Source organism: Oncorhynchus nerka, linkage group LG15 (genome assembly GCF_034236695.1).
Source record: "Oncorhynchus nerka isolate Pitt River linkage group LG15, Oner_Uvic_2.0, whole genome shotgun sequence".
Classification (NCBI taxonomy): Eukaryota; Metazoa; Chordata; class Actinopteri; order Salmoniformes; family Salmonidae; genus Oncorhynchus; species Oncorhynchus nerka.
In genome coordinates, this window is record NC_088410.1 from 37,847,550 (window position 1) to 37,872,432 (window position 24,883).

Here is a 24,883-nt window from a genome sequence, read left to right on the forward strand (position 1 = left end):
ACATATACACCACACATGTATATACGCACATATACACCACACATGTATATACGCACATATACACCACACACGTGTATATACCCACACACACACGCACATATACACCACACGTGTATATACCCACACACACCACACACGTGTATATACGCACACGCACATATACACCACACGTGTATATACCCACACACACACACCACACACGTGTATATACCCACACACACACGCACATATACACCACACACGTGTATATACCCACACACACACGCACATATACACCACACACGTGTATATACCCACACACACACGTATATACCCACACACACCACACACATGTATATACCCACACACACACCACACGTGTATATACCCACACACACCACACACATGTATATACCCACACACACACGCACATATACACCACACGTGTATATACCCACACACACCACACACATGTATATACCCACACACACACCACACATGTATATACCCACACACACACCACACACGTGTATATACCCACACACACACGCACATATACACCACACGTGTATATACCCACACACACACACGCACATATACACCACACGTGTATATACCCACACACACCACACACATGTATATACCCACACACACCACACATGTGTATATACCCACACACACACGCACATATACACCACACATGTATATACCCACACACACACGCACATATACACCACACGTGTATATACCCACACACACACCACACACATGTATATACCCACACACACACCACACATGTATATACCCACACACACACCACACATGTGTATATACCCACACACGCACGCACATATACACCACACGTGTATATACCCACACACACACCACACGTGTATATACCCACACACACACCACACATGTGTATATACCCACACACACACGCACATATACACCACACGTGTATATACCCACACACACACCACACACGTGTATATACCCACACACACACGCACATATACACCACACGTGTATATACCCACACACACCACACACGTGTATATACCCACACACACACCACACGTGTATATACCCACACACACACCACACGTGTATATACCCACACACACACCACACGTGTATATACCCACACACACCACACGTGTATATACCCACACACACACCACACGTGAATATACCCACACACACACCACACGTGAATATACCCACACACACACCACACATGTGTATATACCCACGCACATATACACCACACGTGTATATACCCACACACACACCACACACGTGTATATACCCACACACACACCATACACGTGTATATACACACACACCACACATGTGTATATACCCACACACACACCACACATGTGTATATACCCACACACACACCACACACGTGTATATACCCACACACACACGCACATATACACCACACGTGTATATACCCACACACACACCACACACGTGTATATACCCACACACACACCACACACGTGTATATACCCACACACACACCACACACGTGTATATACCCACACACACACGCACATATACACCACACGTGTATATACCCACAGACACACCACACACGTGTATATATCCACACACACCACACACGTGTATATACCCACACACACACCACACGTGTATATATCCACACACACCACACACATGTATATACCCACACACACACACCACACATGTGTATATACCCACACACACACCACACATGTGTATATACCCACACACACACACACACATATACACCACACGTGTATATACCCACACACACCACACACGTGTATATACCCACACACACCACACATGTGTATATACCCACACACACCACACATATGTATATACCCACACACCACACGTGTATATACCCACACACACACCACACGTGTATATACCCACACACACACCACACATGTGTATATACCCACACACACACGCACATATACACCACACGTGTATATACCCACACACACACCACACACGTGTATATACCCACACACACCACACATGTGTATATACCCACACACACACCACACACGTGTATATACCCCCACACACACGCACATATACACCACACGTGTATATACCCACACACACACCACACACATGTATATACCCACACACACACACCACACGTGTATATACCCACACACACACACCACACGTGTATATACCCACACACACACCACACACGTGTATATACCCACACACACACCACACACGTGTATATACCCACACACACACGCACATATACACCACACGTGTATATACCCACACACACACCACACACGTGTATATATCCACACACACCACACACACCACACACGTGTATATATCCACACACACCACACACGTGTATATATCCACACACACCACACACGTGTATATATCCACACACACCACACACGTGTATATACCCCCACACACACCACACACGTGTATATACCCACACACACACCACACACGTGTATATATCCACACACACCACACACATGTATATACCCACACACACACCACACACGTGTATATACCCACACACACACCACACACGTGTATATACCCACACACACGTGTATATACCCACACACACACCACACACGTGTATATACCCACACACACAAAGTTCAATGAAGTTTTTCTTTGTTTTAATCTGTCAGCTTTCTCAGCACTTCTCTCATTCCTCCTTTAATCCCTCAATCTCTCTCGTGCAGGGACGACAATGGCACCGTACGGTGGCCAATACACATACACACACATCCCCAAAGTGGAAATCAAAAATTCGATGCATTTTTAAGTGAGGAGAAGTCCAAATCCTCTTCACAATAAGATGCCACTAACACTTTGAGGGTAATTGTTTAAGGAAACCATTTGCCTTGTCTGACAGGTTATTTCAAGCTTATGTTGAGCAAAGTGCATAAAATACCGTAAACCTTATTATAATCTTGCAGCGTGATTTAATTTCAAACTGTTCTTCAACAATGTGCGTTATGAGGAGGCGATAATTTAACTAGGGTTTAGTAAGCTGAGGAACACGTAAATAGTCGCCTATTCAGAACGCACAATGTTGAAGAATAGTTTCAAATTAAATCACACTTCCAGATAATAATTAAGCAATAAGGCCTGAGGAGGTGTGGTATATGGCCAATATACAACGGCTAAGGGCTGTTCTTATGCACGACGCAATGCAGAGTGCCTGGATACATGTAATAGTGCCAGACATGCACACAAACATATACAGTTGGCATTGCTGTTATGATTTCAGTTGTCCTTGATGTCCTTTGTTTTTTTAGTTTTCTGTTGTTTTTTTTGCAATGTTCTTTTCTGTTGTCTTCTATCTTTTTCTCTTTAGTTCATTTTGTTGGTTGTTGATGCATTTGGGGGTTCTTGGGGGTGGGGAATGGAATGAATTGTATTTTTTGTATTAATTCATTAATTATTTTTTCTTCTTGGGGGAGACTGTCTGGGGGGATCAGCTGTTGGGGATATGTGGGGGGATCTTGGAGGGTTCTTCTGTCAACGTGCCCTTGAGCAGGGCATTGACCCTGGATGTGTGTGTCACTCTGAATGAGAGTCAGGTGGATGACTGGTATGATGTAGTTGTTGAATGGGAGTCAGGTGGATGACTGGTATGATGTAGTTGTTGAATGAGAGTCAGGTGGATGACTGGTATGATGTAGTTGTTGAATGGGAGTCAGGTGGATGACTGGTATGATGTAGTTGTTGAATGAGAGTCAGGTGGATGACTGGTATGATGTAGTTGTTGAATGAGAGTCAGGTGGATGACTGGTGTGATGTAGTTGTTGAATGAGAGGCAGGTGGATGACTGGTATGATGTAGTTGTTGAATGAGAGGCAGGTGGATGACTGGTGTGATGTAGTTGTTGAATGAGAGGCAGGTGGATGACTGGTATGATGTAGTTGTTGAATGAGAGGCAGGTGGATGACTGGTATGATGTAGTTGTTGAATGAGAGTCAGGTGGATGACTGGTATGGTGTAGTTGTTGAATGAGAGTCAGGTGGATGACTGGTATGGTGTAGTTGTTGAATGAGAGTCAGGTGGATGACTGGTATGGTGTAGTTGTTGAATGGGAGTCAGGTGGATGACTGGTATGGTGTAGTTGTTGAATGAGAGTCAGGTGGATGACTGGTATGGTGTAGTTGTTGAATGAGAGTCAGGTGGATGACTGGTATGATGTAGTTGTTGAATGAGAGTCAGGTGGATGACTGGTATGGTGTAGTTGTTGAATGAGAGTCAGGTGGATGACTGGTATGGTGTAGTTGTTGAATGGGAGTCAGGTGGATGACTGGTATGATGTAGTTGTTGAATGAGAGTCAGGTGGATGACTGGTATGATGTAGTTGTTGAATGAGAGTCAGGTGGATGACTGGTGTGATGTAGTTGTTGAATGAGAGGCAGGTGGATGACTGGTATGATGTAGTTGTTGAATGAGAGGCAGGTGGATGACTGGTATGATGTAGTTGTTGAATGAGAGGCAGGTGGATGACTGGTGTGATGTAGTTGTTGAATGAGAGGCAGGTGGATGACTGGTATGATGTAGGAATGAGAGGCAGGTGGATGACTGGTATGATGTAGTTGTTGAATGAGAGTCAGGTGGATGACTGGTATGGTGTAGTTGTTGAATGAGAGTCAGGTGGATGACTGGTATGGTGTAGTTGTTGAATGGGAGTCAGGTGGATGACTGGTATGGTGTAGTTGTTGAATGAGAGTCAGGTGGATGACTGGTATGGTGTAGTTGTTGAATGAGAGTCAGGTGGATGACTGGTATGATGTAGTTGTTGAATGAGAGTCAGGTGGATGACTGGTATGATGTAGTTGTTGAATGGGAGTCAGGTGGATGACTGGTATGGTGTAGTTGTTGAATGGGAGTCAGGTGGATGACTGGTATGGTGTAGTTGTTGAATGAGAGTCAGGTGGATGACTGGTATGATGTAGTTGTTGAATGGGAGTCAGGTGGATGACTGGTGTGATGTAGTTGTTGAATGGGAGTCAGGTGGATGACTGGTGTGATGTAGTTGTTGAATGGGAGTCAGGTGGATGACTGGTGTGATGTAGTTGTTGAATGGATGACTGGTGTGATGTAGTTGTTGAATGGATGACTGGTGTGATGTAGTTGTTGAATGGATGACTGGTGTGATGTAGTTGTTGAATGGATGACTGGTGTGATGTAGTTGTTGAATGGATGACTGGTGTGATGTAGTTGTTGAATGGGAGTCAGGTGGATGACTGGTGTGATGTAGTTGTTGAATGGGAGTCAGGTGGATGACTGGTGTGATGTAGTTGTTGAATGGATGACTGGTGTGATGTAGTTGTTGAATGGATGACTGGTGTGATGTAGTTGTTGAATGGATGACTGGTGTGATGTAGTTGTTGAATGGGAGTCAGGTGGATGACTGGTGTGATGTAGTTGTTGAATGGGAGTCAGGTGGATGACTGGTGTGATGTAGTTGTTGAATGGATGACTGGTGTGATGTAGTTGTTGAATGGATGACTGGTGTGATGTAGTTGTTGAATGGATGACTGGTGTGATGTAGTTGTTGAATGGATGACTGGTGTGATGTAGTTGTTGAATGGATGACTGGTGTGATGTAGTTGTTGAGCAGCTTCACTGCAAGTATATTGTATGTTTCGGATATTCAATATAAAAAAAAAAATCTATTTAAAAAAAAAAAAGTGCCTGGATACAGCACTTAGCCATGCTATATTGGCCATATACCACAAAACCCCCAAGGTGCCTTATTGCTATTATAAACTGGTTACCAATGTAATTAGACCAGTATATGGTCATATTTTGTCATACCCGTGGTACATAGTCTGATATATCACATCTTTTAGCCAATCCGTATTCAGGGCTCGACCCACCTGGTGTATAGTGAGGTGGATGTTAAGTTTTGCACTTTGAAAATGTCGCCCTGTGACTAGTGCAGGACAGACCGGTAAGAGGCTGTCTGAGGGATTTACTTCACTTTGACTAGACATAATGGAGTCATACATGGGGTATACTTTTTCCTCTCATGTTGTTGTTGTTGTTCTGCTTTCTATAGTACTTTCTATAGTACTTTCTATAGTACTACCGTATCCCCTATATGTGACTCAATACTACACAACAGCCTCACCACTGGGTCCTACAGTATAATGAAGAAAGCCTCTCTGTCTGTCTGACATGGCTGTTATCATGACACAGTATATGACGGTAGAACAGATGCCAACATTATGAAAACCAATGTTACATGAAATGAAACAGCCCCGTCTCTGTCTCCCCCTCTGCCCAGGACCGGCTGTACTTTGTCATGGAGTATGTGAATGGGGGAGACCTCATGTACCACATCCAACAAGCGGGCAAGTTCAAAGAGCCACAGGCAGTGTAAGTTCCCCTTTCCCCTCGCTTTCACCTTTTATACGGAACACCAATATAAACGCAGCATGTAAAGTGTCCCGTGTTTCTGTTCCCGAGTGGCGCTGCGGTCTAAGGCACTGCATCTCAGTGCAAGAGGTGTCACTACAGTCCCTGGTTCGATTCCAGGCCGTATAACATCCGGCCGCGATTGGGAGTCCCATAGGTCGGCGCACAATGGGCCCAGTGTCGTCTGGGTTTGGCCCGGGGTAGGCCGTTATTGTAAATAAGAATTTGTTCTTAACTGACTTGCCTAGTTAAATAGCTGAAATTAAAGATCCCAGAGAATTTTGTCATTTGTCTACCATAAGCCGTCTCCAACGTCGTTTTAGAGAATTTGGCAGTACATCCAACCGGCCTCACAACCGCAGACCACGTGTAACCACGGCAGCCCAGCACCTCCACAGCTGGCTCCTTCACCTGCGGGATCATCTGAGGGGTGCCGAGGAGCATTTCTGTCTGGAATAAAGCCCTAATTCCAGTTGGCTGGGCCTGGCTCCCAAGTGGGTGGGCCTATGTCCTCCAAGGCCCACCCATGGCTGCACCCCTGCAGTCATGTGAAATCCATAGATTATGGCCTAATGAATTTATTTAAATTGACTGATTTCCTTCTATGAACTGTAACTAAGTAAAATCTTAGAAATTGTTGCATGTTGCATTTATATTTTTGGTCAGGGGGAATAAGAGAGTGTGTGTGTGTGTGTGTAAAATATAAATAAATAGAGGGCTTAGAAGAGAGAGGGGGAAGGGAGAAGAAGAGTAAAAACTAGACTGGGCACTGCAAAGTATGGAGGAGAAGGAGAAACGACAGCCTAGGTATAAGAATGAATCAATCTATCAGATTGTACCCAGTCTAGCTTGAAGCACATTACAGTCGTTTACAATCCTTCCTGTTGAAATGAATGGCTTCAGGGCTGCCTAACATGGAGCATGTCATTGCAGGTTCTATGCAGCAGAGATCTCTGTTGGCCTGTTCTTCCTGCACAAGAAAGGAATCATTTACAGGTGGGTCTTCTTCCAATGTATACCAATTGAGGCACTTTATCCCATTCTAGGATCAATGTTTTCCGTACACTGTGTATTGTCAAACCAATAACTCATCAATTTAATAATATAAATGTAAGGAAGTAACAGGAGTGGTATAGAAATGGCCCTAAAATACAATGGTCGTCTTCATTTGGCCCTTGTCACATGATGCGGGTGTCTCCTGCAGGGATCTGAAGCTGGACAATGTGATGCTGGACTCGGAGGGCCATATTAAGATCGCTGATTTCGGCATGTGTAAAGAGAACATATACGAGGGAGTGACCACTCGCACCTTCTGTGGGACGCCCGACTACATCGCCCCAGAGGTAGGAACAGGGGGAGTGTGTGTGTGTGTGGGGGGAGGGAGTGGGGTGGTCATCTTTGTCATTGTCTGGCCTGCGCCCCGTCTCCGTGGTAATCCAAATCTGAGTCGACAGCTCAGGATGCGCGTGCACACACACACACACACACACACACACACACACACACACACACACACACACCGTGTCTACTGAACATTTTGAGTTAGAAAGATTACCGTGTATACTGAACATTTTGGGTTAGAAAGATTACCGTGTCTACTGAACATTTTGAGTTAGAGAGCGTTTTGCATAAGAATCTGCCCTTGATGTAACCAACCCAGTCAAATGTATCATTTGATTTACACAACATTCCTACCACTTTGTAGATGCAAAATATGTTTTATTGTGAAACAAACAAGAATAAGACACAAAAAAACAGAACTTGAGCGTGCATAACTATTCACCCCCCCAAAAGCAATACTTTCTAGGGCCACCTTTTGCAGCAATTACAGCTGCAAGTCTCTTGGGGTATGTCTCTATAAACTTGGCACATCTAGCCACTGGGATTTTTGCCCATTCTTCAAGGCAAAACTGCTCCAGCTCCTTCAAGTTGGATGGGTTCCGCTGGTGTCCACTTAGAGCTCCCCATCCCGGATCCGGGATCGTGACTACGGCTCAAGCTCATTAGCATTACGCACAATGCGAAAAAATATTCCTAAAAATATTTAACCTCCACACATTAACAAGTCCAATAGCTCAAATGAAAGATAAACATATTGTTAATCTACCCAGCAAGTCAGATTTCTAAAATGTTTTACGGCGAAAACATAGCACATATTTATATTAGATCACCACCGAAACAAAAGGCAAGCGGCGGCCATTTTGTCCCAGAAAAAATAAAATTTAAAAGTAGGATTAAAAAATAAATAATTCACTAACCTTTTGAAAATCTTCATCAGATGACAGTAATATTACATGTTACACAGTACATTTAATTCTTTTTCAATAATATGCCATTTATATCCATAAATCTCGGTTGACGACATTTAAAAAAAAAACATGCTACTCAAATGTCCGGAGAAATGATGCTAGCTCCGACAGATAACGTCAAATAACAAGCAATAAACATGACTAAATATACATGTTCTACATATATTTACAAAGATACACTTCTTCTTAATGCAACCGCTGTATTACATTTATTTTTAACGTTACAGACATCGTTCACTGGGCTATACTATGAGTCGGCGCTCAGATATTAGCATATGTCTCCTCTACGTTTGGAGTCCACAGAAACCCAAAATAACCACATAAATATTCCCTTACCTTTGATGTTCTTCCATCAGAAGACGTAGAAGGAGTCATACTTACCCAATAAATAGTTTGGTTTCACGTTGTGTGTCCCTGTATTAGCATATGCTAACAGCTTCAGCTGAAATGCATCAAAAATGACTTCTGGTCCAGCACTCTTGCGCATTAAAACTTCCAATTTACATATTATATGTCGATTAAACTGGTCAAACGATGTGTAAAATTGAGCTTTATGATGTTTTTAGCATGTAGAACAAAGGACAGCGCTAACAGACAAACCGGCTTCAAATGCTTGATCTTGGAAAAGGAACGTACTCCAAATCGGCCGCGCGCAATAGAGTGCATGTATTTCAGAGGGACACGAGCAATTTCGCCCGCCAAATGTGCAGGGCTCGTGGGATTCTCACAATGAACGCGCCATTTGAAAGCAGGCATCGCGCTGAACAGATAGACTGTTCCTGGATCCGTAGCTGCCTGGGAAGGGTGGGGGCGATGACGTCAAAGTTGACCCAACTTTTCTATTGTTCACAGAGTGTTTGGGAGAATGGCTGCCCTGAGAGTTCTGCTTTACATACAGACATAATTTAAACGGTTTTAGAAACTTTAGTGTTTTCTATTCAATAATAATTTTTATATGCATATATTAGCAATTTTGGGAAAAAATATTTTCAGTTTACTATAGGTACGCACTTTCTCCAACATGGGCAGTATAGAGGGAGAGTTCTAAGAGGTTAAGTCATACCACATATTCTCAATTGGATTGAGTTCTGGGCTTTGACTAGGCCATTCCAAGACATTTAAATGTTTCCTCTTAAACCACTCGAGTGTTGCTTTAGCAGTATGCTTAAGGTCATTGTCCTGCTGGAAGGTGAACCTCCGTCCCAGTCTCAAATCTCTGGAGGACTGAAAAATGTCCCTATATTTAGCGCCATCCATCATTCCTTCAATTCTGACCAGTTTCTCAGTCTCTGCCGATGAAAAACATCCCCACAGCATGATGCTGCCACCACCATGCTTCACTGTGGAGATGTTCTTTTTTCTTTAAGCAATGGCTTTTTTCTGCCCACTCTTCCGTAAAGCCCAGCTCTGTGGAGTGTACGGCTTAAAGTGCTCCTATGGACAGATAATCCAATCTCCGCTGTGGAGCGTTGCAGCTCCTTCAGGGTTATCTTTGGTCTCTTTGTTGCCTCTCTGATTAATGCCCTCCTTGCCTGGTCTGTGAGTTTTGGTGGGCGGCCCTCTCTTGGCAGGTTTGTTGTGGTGCCATATTCTTTCCATTATTTAATAATGGATTTAATAGTGCTCCGTGGGATGTTCAAAGTTTCATATTTTTTTATAACCTAACCCTGATCTGTATTACTTGTGTCCTGCACAAAGTAGATGTCCTAACTGACTTGCCAAAACTATAGTTTGTTAACAAGACATTTGTGGAGTGGTTAAAAAAACGATTTTTAATGACTTCAACCTAAGTGTATGTAAACGTCTGACTTCAACTGTATACTGAGATCATGTGACACTTAGATTGAACACAGGTGGACTTTATTTAACTAATTATGTGACTTCTGAAGGTAATTGATTGCATCAGATCTTATTTAGGGGGTGAATACATATGCACGCACCACTTTTCCGTTTTTTTTTTTTTTTACAAATTTTTTTTTTTCTTCATTTCACTTCACCAATCTGGACTATTTTGTTTATGTCCACTACATGAAATCCAGTGTGTGTCCGTGTATCTACACGCACCAGTGTGTGTCCCCGTGTCCGTGTATCTACACGCACCAGTGTGTGTCCCCGTGTCCTTGTATCTACACGCACCAGTGTGTGTCCCCGTGTCCGTGTATCTACACGCACCAGTGTGTGTCCCCGTGTCCGTGTATCTACACGCACCAGTGTGTCCCGTGTCCGTGTATCTACACGCACCAGTGTGTGTCCCCGTGTCCTTGTATCTACACGCACCAGTGTGTGTCCCCGTGTCCGTGTATCTACACGCACCAGTGTGTGTCCCCGTGTCCGTGTATCTACACGCACCAGTGTGTGTCCCCGTGTCCGTGTATCTACACGCACCAGTGTGTGTCCCCGTGTCCGTGTATCTACACGCACCAGTGTGTGTCCCGTGTCCGTGTATCTACACGCACCAGTGTGTGTCCCGTGTCCGTGTATCTACACGCACCAGTGTGTGTCTCCGTGTCCGTGTATCTACACGCACCAGTGTGTGTCCCGTGTCCGTGTATCTACACGCACCAGTGTGTGTCTCCGTGTCCGTGTATCTACACGCACCAGTGTGTGTCCCGTGTCCGTGTATCTACACGCACCAGTGTGTGTCTCCGTGTCCGTGTATCTACACGCACCAGTGTGTGTCCCGTGTCCGTGTATCTACACGCACCAGTGTGTGTCCCGTGTCCGTGTATCTACACGCACCAGTGTGTGTCCCCGTGTCCGTGTATCTACACGCACCAGTGTGTGTCCCCGTGTCCGTGTATCTACACGCACCAGTGTGTGTCCCGTGTCCGTGTATCTACACGCACCAGTGTGTGTCCCCGTGTCCGTGTATCTACACGCACCAGTGTGTGTCCCGTGTCCGTGTATCTACACGCACCAGTGTGTCTCCGTGTCCGTGTATCTACACGCACCAGTGTGTGTCCCCGTGTCCGTGTATCTACACGCACCAGTGTGTCCCCGTGTCCGTGTATCTACACGCACCAGTGTGTGTCTCCGTGTCCGTGTATCTACACGCACCAGTGTGTGTCCCGTGTCCGTGTATCTACACGCACCAGTGTGTGTCTCCGTGTCCGTGTATCTACACGCACCAGTGTGTGTCTCCGTGTCCGTGTATCTACACGCACCAGTGTGTGTCCCGTGTCCGTGTATCTACACGCACCAGTGTGTGTCTCCGTGTCCGTGTATCTACACGCACCAGTGTGTGTGTCGTGTATCTACCGTGTCCGTGTATCTACACGCACCAGTGTGTGTGTCCCGTGTCCGTGTATCTACACGCACCAGTGTGTGTCCCGTGTCCGTGTATCTACACGCACCAGTGTGTGTCCCGTGTCCGTGTATCTACACGCACCAGTGTGTCCCGTGTCCGTGTATCTACACGCACCAGTGTGTGTCCCCGTGTCCGTGTATCTACACGCACCAGTGTGTGTCCCGTGTCCGTGTATCTACACGCACCAGTGTGTGTCCCCGTGTCCGTGTATCTACACGCACCAGTGTGTGTCTCCGTGTCCGTGTATCTACACGCACCAGTGTGTGTCCCCGTGTCCGTGTATCTACACGCACCAGTGTGTGTCTCCGTGTCCGTGTATCTACACGCACCAGTGTGTGTCTCCGTGTCCGTGTATCTACACGCACCAGTGTGTGTCTCCGTGTCCGTGTATCTACACGCACCAGTGTGTGTCTCCGTGTCCGTGTATCTACACGCACCAGTGTGTGTCTCCGTGTCCGTGTATCTACACGCACCAGTGTGTGTCCCGTGTCCGTGTATCTACACGCACCAGTGTGTGTCCCGTGTCCGTGTATCTACGCGCAGTGTGTGTCCCCGTGTCCGTGTATCCGTGTCCGTGTATCTACACGCACCAGTGTGTGTCCCGTGTCCGTGTATCTACACGCACCAGTGTGTGTCCCGTGTCCGTGTATCTACACGCACCAGTGTGTGTCCCGTGTCCGTGTATCTACACGCACCAGTGTGTCCCGTGTCCGTGTATCTACACGCACCAGTGTGTGTCCCCGTGTCCGTGTATCTACACGCACCAGTGTGTGTCCCGTGTCCGTGTATCTACACGCACCAGTGTGTGTCTCCGTGTCCGTGTATCTACACGCACCAGTGTGTGTCCCGTGTCCGTGTATCTACACGCACCAGTGTGTGTCTCCGTGTCCGTGTATCTACACGCACCAGTGTGTGTCCCGTGTCCGTGTATCTACACGCACCAGTGTGTGTCTCCGTGTCCGTGTATCTACACGCACCAGTGTGTGTCCCGTGTCCGTGTATCTACACGCACCAGTGTGTGTCTCCGTGTCCGTGTATCTACACGCACCAGTGTGTGTCCCGTGTCCGTGTATCTACACGCACCAGTGTGTGTCTCCGTGTCCGTGTATCTACACGCACCAGTGTGTGTCCCGTGTCCGTGTATCTACACGCACCAGTGTGTGTCTCCGTGTCCGTGTATCTACACGCACCAGTGTGTGTCCCGTGTCCGTGTATCTACACGCACCAGTGTGTGTCTCCGTGTCCGTGTATCTACACGCACCAGTGTGTGTCCGTGTCCGTGTATCTACACGCACCAGTGTGTGTCTCCGTGTCCGTGTATCTACACGCACCAGTGTGTGTCCCGTGTCCGTGTATCTACACGCACCAGTGTGTGTCTCCGTGTCCGTGTATCTACACGCACCAGTGTGTGTCTCCGTGTCCGTGTATCTACACGCACCAGTGTGTGTCTCCGTGTCCGTGTATCTACACGCACCAGTGTGTGTCCCGTGTCCGTGTATCTACACGCACCAGTGTGTGTCTCCGTGTCCGTGTATCTACACGCACCAGTGTGTGTCCCGTGTCCGTGTATCTACACGCACCAGTGTGTGTCTCCGTGTCCGTGTATCTACACGCACCAGTGTGTGTCTCCGTGTCCGTGTATCTACACGCACCAGTGTGTGTCCCGTGTCCGTGTATCTACACGCACCAGTGTGTGTCTCCGTGTCCGTGTATCTACACGCACCAGTGTGTGTCCCGTGTCCGTGTATCTACACGCACCAGTGTGTGTCTCCGTGTCCGTGTATCTACACGCACCAGTGTGTGTCCCGTGTCCGTGTATCTACACGCACCAGTGTGTGTCTCCGTGTCCGTGTATCTACACGCACCAGTGTGTGTCCCGTGTCCGTGTATCTACACGCACCAGTGTGTGTCTCCCGTGTCCGTGTATCTACACGCACCAGTGTGTGTCCCGTGTCCGTGTATCTACACGCACCAGTGTGTGTCCCGTGTCCGTGTATCTACACGCACCAGTGTGTGTCCCGTGTCCGTGTATCTACACGCACCAGTGTGTGTCTCCGTGTCCGTGTATCTACACGCACCAGTGTGTGTCCCGTGTCCGTGTATCTACACGCACCAGTGTGTGTCTCCGTGTCCGTGTATCTACACGCACCAGTGTGTGTCCCGTGTCCGTGTATCTACACGCACCAGTGTGTGTCCCGTGTCCGTGTATCTACACGCACCAGTGTGTGTCCCGTGTCCGTGTATCTACACGCACCAGTGTGTGTCCCGTGTCCGTGTATCTACACGCACCAGTGTGTGTCTCCGTGTCCGTGTATCTACACGCACCAGTGTGTGTCCCGTGTCCGTGTATCTACACGCCAGTGTGTGTCTCCGTGTCCGTGTATCTACACGCACCAGTGTGTGTCTCCGTGTCCGTGTATCTACACGCACCAGTGTGTGTCTCCGTGTCCGTGTATCTACACGCACCAGTGTGTGTCTCCGTGTCCGTGTATCTACACGCACCAGTGTGTGTCTCCGTGTCCGTGTATCTACACGCACCAGTGTGTGTCCCCGTGTCCGTGTATCTACACGCACCAGTGTGTGTCCCCGTGTCCTTGTATCTACACGCACCAGTGTGTGTCCCCGTGTCCGTGTATCTACACGCACCAGTGTGTGTCCCGTGTCCGTGTATCTACACGCACCAGTGTGTGTCCCCGTGTCCGTGTATCTACACGCACCAGTGTGTGTCCCCGTGTCCGTGTATCTACACGCACCAGTGTGTGTCCCCGTGTCCGTGTATCTACACGCACCAGTGTGTGTCCCCGTGTCCGTGTATCTACACGCACCAGTGTGTGTCCCGTGTCCGTGTATCTACACGCACCAGTGTGTCCCCGTGTCCGTGTATCTACACGCACCAGTGTGTGTCCCGTGTCCGTGTATCTACACGCACCAGTGTGTGTCTCCGTGTCCGTGTATCTACACGCACCAGTGTGTGTCCCCGTGTCCGTGTATCTACACGCACCAGTGTGTGTCTCCGTGTCCGTGTATCTACACGCACCAGTGTGTGTCCCCGTGTCCGTGTATCTACACGCACCAGTGTGTGTCTCCGTGTCCGTGTATCTACACGCACCAGTGTGTGTCCCCGTGTCCGTGTATCTACACGCACCAGTGTGTGTCCCCGTGTCCGTGTATCTACACGCACCAGTGTGTGTCCCCGTGTCCGTGTATCTACACGCACCAGTGTGTGTCCCCGTGTCCGTGTATCTACACGCACCAGTGTGTGTCCCCGTGTCCGTGTATCTACACGCACCAGTGTGTGTCCCCGTGTCCGTGTATCTACACGCACCAGTGTGTGTCTCCGTGTCCGTGTATCTACACGCACCAGTGTGTGTCCCCGCGCATATCTGTATGGGAGTACTCTTCCGTGTACTGTAGGTGTGTGTGTCTCTTAGTTGTCAGGACCCCCATGTGTAAAAACAGCTCACACGGTCCCTGTGCACCTCTCTTTTCGAGCGAGCGACTGGGAGGGAGGGAGAGAGAGCGACTGGGAGGGAGGGAGGGAGAGCGACTGGGAGGGAGGGAGGGAGAGCGACTGGGAGGGAGGGAGAGCGACTGGGAGGGAGGGAGAGCGACTGGGAGGGAGGGAGGGAGAGCGACTGGGAGGGAGGGAGGGAGAGCGACTGGGATTGAGGGAGGGAGAGCGACTGGGAGGGAGGGAGAGAGAGAGCGACTGGGAGGGAGGGAGAGAGAGAGCGACTGGGAGGGAGGGAGGGAGGGAGGGCGACTGGGAGGGAGGGAGGGAGGGAGAGCGACTGGGAGGGAGGGAGGGAGGGAGGGAGGCGACTGGGAGGGAGGGAGGGGAGAGAGCGACTGGGAGGGAGGGAGAGAGAGCGACTGGGAGGGGAGGGAGGAGAGCGACTGGGAGGGAGGGAGAGAGCGACTGGGAGGGAGAGAGAGCGACTGGGAGGGAGGAGAGAGCGACTGGGAGGAGAGAGCGACTGGGAGGGAGGGAGAGCGACTGGGAGGGAGGGGAGGGAGGGAGAGAGAGCGACTGGGAGGGAGGGAGGGAGAGAGAGCGACTGGGAGGGAGGGAGGGAGGGAGCGACTGGGAGGGAGGGAGGGAGGGAGAGAGAGCGACTGGGGAGGGAGGGAGAGCGACTGGGAGGGAGGGAGGGAGAGAGAGCGACTGGGAGGGAGGGAGGAGGGAGGCGACTGGGAGGGAGGGAGAGCGACTGGGAGGGAGGGAGAGCGACTGGGAGGGGAGAGAGAGCGACTGGGAGGGAGAGAGAGCGACTGGGAGGGAGAGAGAGCGACTGGGAGGGGGAGAGAGAGCGACTGGGAGGGAGGGGAGGGAGGGAGAGAGAGCGACTGGGAGGGAGGGAGGGAGGTGAGAGAGAGCGACTGGGAGGGAGGGAGGGAGGTGAGAGAGAGGCGACTGGGAGGGGGAGGGAGGGAGGGAGGAGGGAGAGAGAGCGACTGGGAGGGAGAGAGAGCGACTGGGAGGGAGAGATGGGAGGGAGAGAGAGCGACTGGGAGGGAGAGAGAGAGCGACTGGGAGGGAGGGAGGAGAGAGAGAGCGACTGGGATGGAGGGAGGGAGGGGAGGGAGGGAGAGCGACTGGGAGGGAGAGAGAGCGACTGGGAGGGAGAGAGAGAGCGACTGGGAGGGGGAGGGAGGAGGGAGGGAGAGAGAGCGACTGGGAGGGAGGGAGGGAGAGAGCGACTGGGAGGGAGAGAGAGCGACTGGGAGGGAGGGAGGGAGCGACTGGGAGGGAGGGAGGAGCGACTGGGAGGGAGGGAGGGAGCGACTGGGAGGGGAGGGAGAGAGACTGGGAGGGAGGGAGGGAGGGAGGGAGAGAGAGCGACTGGGAGGGAGGGAGGGGGGGAGGGAGAGAGAGCGACTGGGAGGGAGGGAGGGAGGGAGAGAGAGCGACTGGGAGGGAGGGAGGGAGGGAGAGCGAGCGACTGGGGAGGGAGAGAGAGCGACTGGGGAGGGAGAGAGAGCGACTGGGGAGGGAGAGAGAGCGACTGGGAGGGAGGGGAGGGAGAGAGAGCAACTGGGAGGGAGGGAGGGAGGGAGGGAGAGAAGAGCGACTGGGAGGGAGGGAGGGAGGGAGAGAGAGAGCGACTGGGACTGGGAGGGGAGGGAGGGAGAGCGACTGGGAGGGAGAGAGAGCGACTGGGAGGGAGGGAGGGAGAGAGAGAGCGACTGGGATGGAGGGAGGGAGGGAGGGAGAGAGAGCGACTGGGAGGGAGGGAGGGAGGGAGAGAGAGAGCGACTGGGATGGAGGGAGGGAGGGAGGGAGCGACTGGGAGGGAGGGAGGGAGAGAGCGACTGGGAGGGAGGGAGAGCGACTGGGAGGGAGAGAGAGCGACTGGGAGGGGGGGAGCGACTGGGAGGGAGCGAGAGAGCGGGAGGGAGGGGGGAGGGAGGGAGAGAGAGCGACTGGGAGGGAGGGGGAGGGAGGGAGGGAGGGAGGGAGAGAGAGCGACTGGGGGAGGGAGGGAGGGAGAGCGACTGGGAGGGAGAGAGAGCGACTGGGAGGGAGGGAGGGGGAGAGAGAGCGACTGGGATGGAGGGAGGGAGGGAGGGAGAGAGAGCGACTGGGAGGGAGGGAGGGAGGGAGAGAGAGAGCGACTGGGATGGAGGGAGGGGGGAGAGAGAGCGACTGGGAGGGGGAGGGAGAGAGCGACTGGGAGGGAGGGAGAGCGACTGGGAGGGAGAGAGAGCGACTGGGAGGGAGGGAGGAGAGCGACTGGGAGGGAGGGAGGGAGGGAGAGAGAGCGACTGGGAGAGGGACTGGGAGGGGAGGGATGGAGGGAGAGCGACTGGGAGGGAGAGAGAGGACTGGGGGGAGGGAGAGGAGGGACTGGGGGGAGAGAGAGCGACTGGGAGGGAGGGAGGGAGAGAGAGCGACTGGGAGGGGGAGGGAGGGAGAGAAGAGCGACTGGGAGGGAGGGAGGGAGGGAGGGGGGAGCGACTGGGGAGGGAGGGAGGGAGAGCGACTGGGAGGGGGAGAGGACTGGGGGAGGGAGGGAGAGAAGAGCGACTGGGAGGGAGGGGGAGGGAGAGAGAGAGCGACTGGGAGGGGGGAGGGAGAGAGCGACTGGGAGGGAGAGAGAGCGACTGGGAGGGAGGGAGGGAGAGAGAGCGACTGGGAGGGAGGGAGGGAGAGAGCGACTGGCGACTGGGATGGAGGGAGGGAGGGAGAGAGAGCGACTGGGAGGGAGAGAGAGCGACTGGGAGGGAGGGAGGGAGGGAGGAGAGAGAGCGACTGGGAGGGGGAGGGAGGGGGAGGGAGAGAGAGCGACTGGGAGGAGAGGAGCGACTGGGAGGGAGAGAGAGCGACTGGGAGGAGGGAGGGGAGAGAGAGCGACTGGGAGGGAGGGAGGGAGAGAGAGAGCGACTGGGGGAGGGAGGGAGGGAGAGCGACTGGGAGGAGGGAGGGAGCGACTGGGAGGAGAGAGAGCGACTGGGAGGGAGGGAGGGAGGGAGGGAGAGAGAGCGACTGGGAGGGGAGGGAGGGAGAGAGAGCGACTGGGAGGGAGAGGACTGGGAGGGAGAGAGAGCGACTGGGAGGAGGGAGGGAGCGACTGGGAGGGAGAGAGAGCGACTGGGAGGGAGGGAGGGAGCGACTGGGAGGGGAGGGGGAGGGAGGGAGACTGGGAGAGAGGACTGGGAGGGACTGGGGGAGGGAGGGAGAGAGAGCGACTGGGAGGGAGGGAGGGAGGGAGGGAGAGCGACTGCGACTGGGAGGGAGGGAGGGAGAGAGCGACTGGGAGGGAGAGCGAGCGACTGGGGGGAGGGAGGGAGGGACTGGGGAGGGAGAGAGAGCGACTGGGAGGGAGGGAGGGAGGGAGAGAAGAGGGACTGGGAGGGAGGGAGGGAGGAGGGAGAGAGCGACTGGGAGGGAGGGAGAGAGCGACTGGGAGGGAGGGAGGACTGGGAGGGAGGGAGGGAGGGAGAGAGAGCGACTGGGAGGGAGGGAGGGAGGGAGGGACTGGGAGGGACTGGGAGGGAGGGAGAGGCGACTGGGAGGGAGAGAGAGCGACTGGGAGGAGGGGAGGGAGGGAGAGAGAGCGACTGGGAGGGAGGGAGGGGAGAGCGACTGGGAGAGAGGCGACTGGGAGGGAGGAGGCGACTGGGAGGGGGAGAGAGCGACTGGGAGGGAGGGAGGGGGAGAGAGAGCGACTAGGGGACGGAGAGCGACTGGGAGGGAGGGAGGGAGAGAGCGACTGGGAGGGAGGGAGAGAGAGCGACTGGGAGGAGGGAGAGAGAGCGACTGGGAGGGGGAGGGACTGGGAGGGAGGGAGGGAGCGACTGGGAGGGGGAGGGGAGGGAGCGAGCGACTGGGAGGGGAGGGAGCGACTGGGAGGTGAGGGAGGGAGCGACTGGGAGGGAGGGAGGGAGGGAGCGACTGGGAGGGAGGGAGGGAGGGAGCGACTGGGAGGGAGGGAGGGAGGGAGCGACTGGGAGGGGGAGAGAGGGAGGGAGCGACTGGGAGGGAGGGGAGGGAGGGAGAGGGAGCGACTGGGAGGGAGGGAGGGAGGGAGGGAGAGAGAGCGACTTGGAGGGAGGGAGGGGGGGAGGGAGGGAGGGAGAGAGAGCGACTGGGAGGGAGGGAGGGAGGGGGGAGGGAGGGAGGGGAGGGAGCGACTGGGAGGGAGGGAGGGAGGGAGGGAGAGAGCGACTGGGAGGGAGGGAGGGAGGGAGAGAGAGAGAGCGACTGGGAGGGAGGGAGGGAGGGAGGGGAGAGAGCGACTGGGAGGGAGGGAGGGAGGGAGGGAGAGAGAGCGACTGGGAGGGGGAGGGAGGGAGAGAGAGAGAGCGACTGGGAGGGAGGGAGAGAGAGCGACTGGGAGGGAGGGAGGGAGGGGAGAGAGAGAGAGCGACTGGGAGGGAGGGAGGGAGGGAGAGAGAGCGACTGGAAGGGAGGGAGGGAGAGAGAGCAACTGGGAGGGAGGGAGAGAGAGCGACTGGGAGGGAGAGAGTGCGACTGGGAGGGAGGGAGAGAGCGACTGGGAGGGAGAGAGCGACTGGGAGGGAGGGAGGGAGAGCGACTGGGAGAGGGAGAGAAAAGCTGCTTTAGTGCTATCTTTGGATTGTCCTCTGGCTCCTTGTTTTGGCTTCAACAACTTCACTCCCTATTTTTAGGTTGCGGTGACAGATGTTTTCAGATCAGAGCAATTAGTTTCTGTGTTCAATCCTCTGTGTTGACAGAGGAAGAAGTCGTGAGAGGAGAGAGCGAGCAACTGCCCAAGTGCATTTTTGCACTTTGTCAGTGTGCACTAAACTCAGCCTGACCTCCCATTTTTGCCTCGCTCCCCAAAGCCTTTAGCGATAGCAGCTAACATTAGCCAAGACGGAGACCCTTCAACTGCTCTGCCATGCACTGAGTAGCAGTTGCCCTACAGATCTAGCCTATCTTGCCCATAACCTAACCCCAACCATTAGAGGCAAGTTGACGAGGGTGTAACTCAATATACTTTACAGGTGCAAGAAAATGCTTTATTCTCTTGTAAGATTCAGTTTGATAAATTCCATTCTAACACCAAATAATTATAAACAGCAGGGCTAGAGCCAGCTCAAAAGCCTTCATAGCCAGTAGCTCTCCAGGAGCACGGTTGGCCATCCCTGGTATACACTAACTTATGAGTAAATCGTGTGACGAATCAGCTATTCTCCTGAAAGCCCTACAGCCTATCAATTCAACAGTGTGACGCTGTTTGAATGAACACCATCAATCCAGGCATGCAGTCAGGCTACTAATACTGACTAGTCAAATACATTCACTTCAAAACCTAGCAACAGACGTACAACTTATGGCTTAATGTCCAGTACTCACCGTGATACACTCCACTTAACACGAATCCAGTGACACTGAGGTGGGCCGACATCACTTCAACCTGCTGTAATGTTGTTTCTGAGATCAGGCTGAGGTTGTGTTCTGTAGTGTTTAGTAGTTATCTTGTGTCCGTAGTTTCTATGTGCACGGGGTTATATTAAGAGGCGGTAGTAGTGGTGGAAGCCTTGAGTAGCTAAGAGTGATCCAGAACTGTCACGTAGCATTAGGCCTGCCGGGAGACATCCACCGCAGCTCAGATGGACACAACAGCACGCACACTCGCGCACACAGTACGTTACATTGGGTGATCTGGCCATAGGCCTCTATGGAGTGTGGGAAATGAAAGAAAACAACATGAGAAAGTGGAGCGACGGGTCATCAGAGTGTGTGTCCCGATCACATTCATTATGATGTCAAACCAGAGAAGAGACTGACTGGGACACACACTTGCAATCATTCATGTACACAGATACAGACTGCATTCACACACACACACACACACTGTCAGTCTCACAGACAGACAGACAGAGACCGACACACACACACACACACACTTAACTCAAATTAGTATTCTCACAGAAAACCCTACACACACTTTGCCACGCAGTGCTGTGCATGGAGTTGAAGGGCACCATTTGCCCTGTGTCATTGTGACAGACGACAGGCAAGGACAGCGGTGTCATGTTGGTGCTCGCTGCAGTATGGCCTGAAATAAATCTAAATACCTATCTGTCAGCATTACCTCATTATTCTCTCTATCTCTCTATATTTATTTATTACTGTCATGATCGGATGATGCTGTGAGGATATAGAACTAGAATGGTCTTCATTCTCAATATGGACTATTGAGTCGTTTTGTCTCCTGTGTAATTTCTGATCCCTGGCCCAGGGGTTTGTAAGCATGTATCCATCTGAAACGTTACCTAAGATAGACCTGTTGTTGATGTACACTACTGGTCAAAGGTTTGGACACACCTACTCATTCAAGGGTTTTTCTTTATTTTTACCATGTTCTACATTGTAGAATAATATTGAAGACATCAAAACTATGAAATAACACATATGGAATCATATAGTAACCAAAAAAGTGTTAACAAATCAAAATATATTTTATATTTTAAGATTCTTCAAATAGCCACCCTTTGCCTTGATGACAGCTGTCCACACTCTTGGCTTTCTCTCAACCAGAAAAACCCTTGAATGATTAGGCGTTATAGAACTTTTGACCGGTAGTGTAGCTCATGGAAAAAGGTTGATATACTCATGGAATCTATTTTGACCTGTTCAGTTTAGTTTGAGACTGAGTATGGCCTGGTAAGCCAAAAAGACAGGACGACAAACAGAAAACAATCCAATATTGTATTTACTGTTAGGGAAACCGGTTCAAGTCTTGCTTGTGTGCTCACGTATGTGTAAGAGAGGGATGACTGTTTGAGTTTTTGCGATTGCCAGCCAGTGTAGGAGTATGTGCGTATGTGTGTGCATTGATTTTGTTTGTGTGTCCAGCTCTCTAAAGCCCGAAGGTAAGTGGCTTGCGTGCTATGACGGCACAGTGCAGAGCCAGAGGTGCCTTTCAGGGCTCTCAAGGGGCAGGCGGAGGTCACAGGGCAATGTGGAGAAGAACTGCTCCCACATATCACACCCTACCGTGTGATGGTGGGGGTAAAAGGTGTGTGTGTGTACGCGTGTGTGCGTGCGTGTGATAGGTGCTCGTAAGAATGTATGACAGAGACTGGAGTTAAACACCAACTACATTAGCAGCGTAACTCCGATCAGCTCATTAAAGCTTCACATTACTCATTCATAATCACTGCGTATCATCATCTGTTATGCATATGTATACCTACTCATAGGAGTTTAACCTACATGATATACTTACTGTCAAGGTGGGGTACTATTAAGGAGGTCAAGTGCTTACGTCAGGTGTATTAAGGCGTGACGACCATCTTTGTTTACGATGAACTGTGCAGTGCCTCTTCAAATAAGATCACACGCAAAGACACCCTCTCCTTATACTGTGTGTAAAAAAACAAAGCGCTGACCTCTTTCCCCACCTCATCTCCATGAGGCCTATCTTTTATTGATCATCTTCCTCTGGAAATCCCTCATGTTGATGTATTAATTGATGCACTCGTTTTGTTGGACACGTCCTCTGAAAATAAGTTCCCGTTTGCTACACTTTCCAACATGACACAGGAAGACACTCGTGTTTTCCTTCTGATACTCAAGGCACCTCTTCATCTTCATTTCCGCCGGTAGCCTATTAGTTGTGCAGCTGCTTCTCCCCTAGCACTGTTGGGGCTTCAGGTGTCTTGTTCTCTGCTTCCATCATCTGTTCAATGAAAGTCCCTTTATGTGCACATGCATGCATAATGTGTTCTTGCATGCGTGGGGCGTACTTACCCCAGCTGTTATTGCACAAGTAGAGATACGCCACCCACCACTTCACAAAACGATAACATTGTCTCCCTCCATTTGTTTAGCGTCAGTGAATTCTCCAATGGACGTCACAACAGTACTTTGCTTTGCATCAATGGATTTTCCCTCCACAACATAGCAGTACTTGGCTCCGGCAAGGCTGTCTCATGTCTTCATTAGAATGGATCCAATGATAAGCTAGGGGGATACAACAGCAGATGGTGAAACTGGTTGACAGGATGTGCCTGCTCTCTCAGTGATGAACCAGGTTCCCTCTAGAAGAGGATGCTAATTGCTAATAAGAGCTAGATTGACTGGTGGGGCGTGTGTGGAAGGCATGTGTCTCGGGCTCTCTTGGGTACTGTCAGTTAGCAATAGACATATCGTGACGATATGAATGTGTTACAGTAGCCGATGCAGAGTGTGGTGTGAGACAAAACGGGTTTTTTAAATGTGTGTGTGCCCGTCTCTTTGTCTGTAATGTGTATAATGTGTATACACCTTCTGTGAACATGTACATTGTCTTATCTAATCCCATGTAACTCTGTTCATCCCTCTCTCTTCTGTCTCTCTCTCCCTCTCTTGCCCTCTCTCTCTCCCTCCCTCCCTCCCTCCCCAGATTATTGCATACCAGCCATATGGGCTATCAGTGGATTGGTGGGCATATGGAGTGCTGCTCTACGAAATGTTGGCAGGACAGGTGAGTGTGCCCCCCAGCTTTCTCTACTAGAGGTCGACCAATTGTGGTTTTTCAACGTCGATACCGATTATTGGAGGACTAAAACTTCTAAAACTGTTAAATTGTCGTCTGTGAATATTACAGAACTAATATGGCAGGCGAAGCCCGAGGACAACCCCGCAAAAAAATAACCCAGAAATTGTAGTTTTTCTAGGTGGCACCCATTTTGGCTTCAGTGTCTCCAAGCACATGGAGGAAAGCACGTTCTTTCTTATTTATCTCCGGTATTGAACATAGTATGTCTTAAATTGTATCATTTATTGTTTATTAGTAAAGTTTATTAGTAACTGAGCTGCCTACCACCGCTCAGTAAGACTGCTCTATCAAATCATATACTTTTATATTATGATATAATTATATTATAATATAATAAACACAGAAATAAGAGTCTTTGGTCATTAATATGGTCAAATCCAGAAACTATCATTTCGAAAACAAAACGTTTATTCTTTCAGTGAAATACGGAACCGTTCCATATTTTATTGAACAGGTGGCATCCCTAAGTCTAAATATTGCTGTTACATTGTACAACCTTCAATGTTATGTCATAATTATGTACAATTCTGGCAAATTAGTTCGCAACAAGCCAGGCGGCCCAAACTGTTGCATATATCCTGACTGTGTGCAATGAACGCAAGAGAACTGACACAGTTTCCTTAGTTAATATTGCCTGCTAACATGAATTTCTTTTAACTAAATATGCAGGTTTAAAAAAATATATACTTCTGTGTATTGATTTTAAGAAAGGCATTGGTGTTTATGGTTAGGTACATTCGTGCAACGATTGTGCCTTTTTCGCGAATGTGAATTTGTTAAATAGTCCCCCGTTTGGTGAAGTAGGCTGTGATTCG

General features: G+C 50.5%; 1 protein-coding gene across 3 annotated transcripts in view; it reads left to right on the forward strand.

Annotated features, from left to right (window-relative positions):
- Nucleotides 1-24,883, forward strand: part of LOC115103831 (protein kinase C alpha type) — a 219,362-nt gene that overhangs the window by 156,130 nt on the left and 38,349 nt on the right. For all 3 annotated transcript variants that reach the window (XM_029624803.2, XM_029624804.2, XM_029624805.2), the window contains 4 exons: nt 6,305-6,396; nt 7,369-7,431; nt 7,640-7,778; nt 23,913-23,993. In XM_029624803.2, the coding sequence (XP_029480663.1) occupies nt 6,305-6,396; nt 7,369-7,431; nt 7,640-7,778; nt 23,913-23,993 (375 nt within the window). The remainder of the gene's footprint in view (nt 1-6,304; nt 6,397-7,368; nt 7,432-7,639; nt 7,779-23,912; nt 23,994-24,883) is intronic.